Genomic DNA, 2,078 nt, shown 5'->3' with positions numbered 1-2,078 from the left:
ACTCATCACCTACCGACAACACGAGAACAACCGGTAACGAACATTGGCGCCGTCTGTGGGGACCCCGGCACAGACATGGAGCGACCCATCACTTTAGAGGAGCTTCGCGAAGGAGGCGGGGCCGGTTTGAGCAGGGTGAGCTCGACAGCTCGCGCTGCCGAACATCCGAGACCGTCCGTTCAACCCAACCAAATGTACACCAAGACCCCCGAAAGGCGCCCCTTCGGGGGACAGGAGCCAACAGCGCCAGGATTATGCAAGAGCTCAGGCATAGAGTACAAAACCTTGAGCGGGAGGTGGCGGCGAGGGGCCAATCCCACGAAGACGCCAGCCACTCGCACAGCAGCGTCAGCCGGACCCACGCCCGCACCCGCTCCCCTTCCCAAGTACGCGACAGCCAAGGTAGAAGCCTAACAAGACACGAAGAGGCGCACACACAAGCAACTTCGAGACCTACTCGAAATAAGTCGGAAAGCCGCTGGGGGTCCCAGAAAGGGGAGGCCAAGAAACAACAAGATCCCATTATTATGGGAGCCACCCCTTTTCACCCCTCAATCCTTAAGGTCCGACTCCCAAGGAATTTTGACAAGCCGACAGACATGAGGTATGATGGGACCAAGGACCCCCAGGAGCATGTCACAGCCTTCGAAGCAATGATGAACCTGGAAGGGGTAGGTGACGCGGTCAGATGCCGGGCTTTCCCCGTGACGCTGGCCAGGCCGTCGATCCGATGGTTCAACACCCTCCCACAAGGGTCCATCACAACTTTTCCAGACATATCCCAGAAGTTCCTGGTCCGGTTCACGACACGCATAGCCAATGAAAAACACCCAATCAACTTATTAGGGGTTACCCAAAAACCTGGGGAGCCGACTAGAAAGTTCCTAGATAGGTTTAACGACGAATGTCTGGAGATCGACGGCCTCACGGACTCAGTTGCTAGCCTATGCCTAACGAATGACCTGCTAAATGAAGACTTTAGGAAACACCTCACAACCAAACATGTATGGACCATGCAGAAAATCCAAAGCGTAGCCAAGGAATACATCAATGATGAAGAGGTCAGTCAGGTTGTAGCAGCTAATAAACGGCAGCTCCCCAACCCGCCAGCTCGGCAGACACCCCATGTCGACAGGTACAAAGAAACTCCCAAGGATGGCACCCTAAACAAGTTACCCAAGCAACCACGGGTAGGAAGGTTCACGAACTACACGCCACTCACGGCACCTATAGTAGAAGTCTACCAACAAATTGCAGACAAAGGAATCTTATCCAGACCCAGACCCCTGAAAGCGAGAACGGGAGGCAAAAAAAGCGTTTATTGCGATTACCACAAGGAATTTGGTCACAAAACACAAGACTGCTTCGACCTCAAGGATGCCTTGGAACATGCCATCATAGAGGAAAAACTGAGCGAATTCTCCCAGCTCATTAGGGAGAGGAGGAGGCGGGAAAGGGAGCGCTCCGAGGAAGATCGGAGCCGAACTGTCAAGCCAAGGCAAGAACCCCCAGGAGATACCAGTAACCCCCCAACTTTCGTGGTCAACATTGTGGTCGGGCGCGACAGCTCCCCTAAATCCAAGTCGGCAGTGAGAAGGGACACCCGGGTGCTCTCCATCTCAACAGATGGCCCCGCCACCAGCAAAAGCCACCCCACAATATCCTTTGACCCAGAAGATAAATGGTTCAACGACCTCCCCGAAACCCCCCCATGGTAGTTACAGCAATGGTCGGAACAGGACTGGTTAGGCGCATCCTCGTCGACACGGGAGCCAACTCTAATATCTTATTTAGAAACGTGTTCAACGCCATGGGACTCAAGGAATCCGACTCAAAAATCACCAACACGGAGTCATGAGACTAGGTGACAACTACATCAAACCCGACGAGACGATCTCTCTCCCAATCAGCCTAGGAACTGGTGACACCAGGAAATCGGTTATGGCAGACTTTGTAGTCCTTAGAGATTCCACTGCTTATAACATTATCCTAGGGAGGAAGACTATCAATGAATTCTCAACTGTAATATGTACCAAGTTCCTAACAATGAAGTTCATAACGGACAAGGGAACAGTTGG

At 52.7% G+C, this 2,078-nt stretch overlaps 1 protein-coding gene across 1 annotated transcript; it reads left to right on the top strand.

Annotated features, from left to right (window-relative positions):
* On the top strand, positions 600-1,718 carry LOC107632821. The gene has a single exon (XM_016336471.1). The coding sequence runs from the start codon at positions 600-602 to the stop codon at positions 1,716-1,718; it is 1,119 nt and encodes a 372-aa protein (XP_016191957.1).

This window comes from Arachis ipaensis, chromosome B03 (assembly GCF_000816755.2).
Source record: "Arachis ipaensis cultivar K30076 chromosome B03, Araip1.1, whole genome shotgun sequence".
NCBI classification, from domain to species: Eukaryota; Viridiplantae; Streptophyta; class Magnoliopsida; order Fabales; family Fabaceae; genus Arachis; species Arachis ipaensis.
The sequence above is the reverse complement of the archived record's forward strand: the minus strand, read 5'-3'. Positions and strand labels throughout refer to the sequence as shown.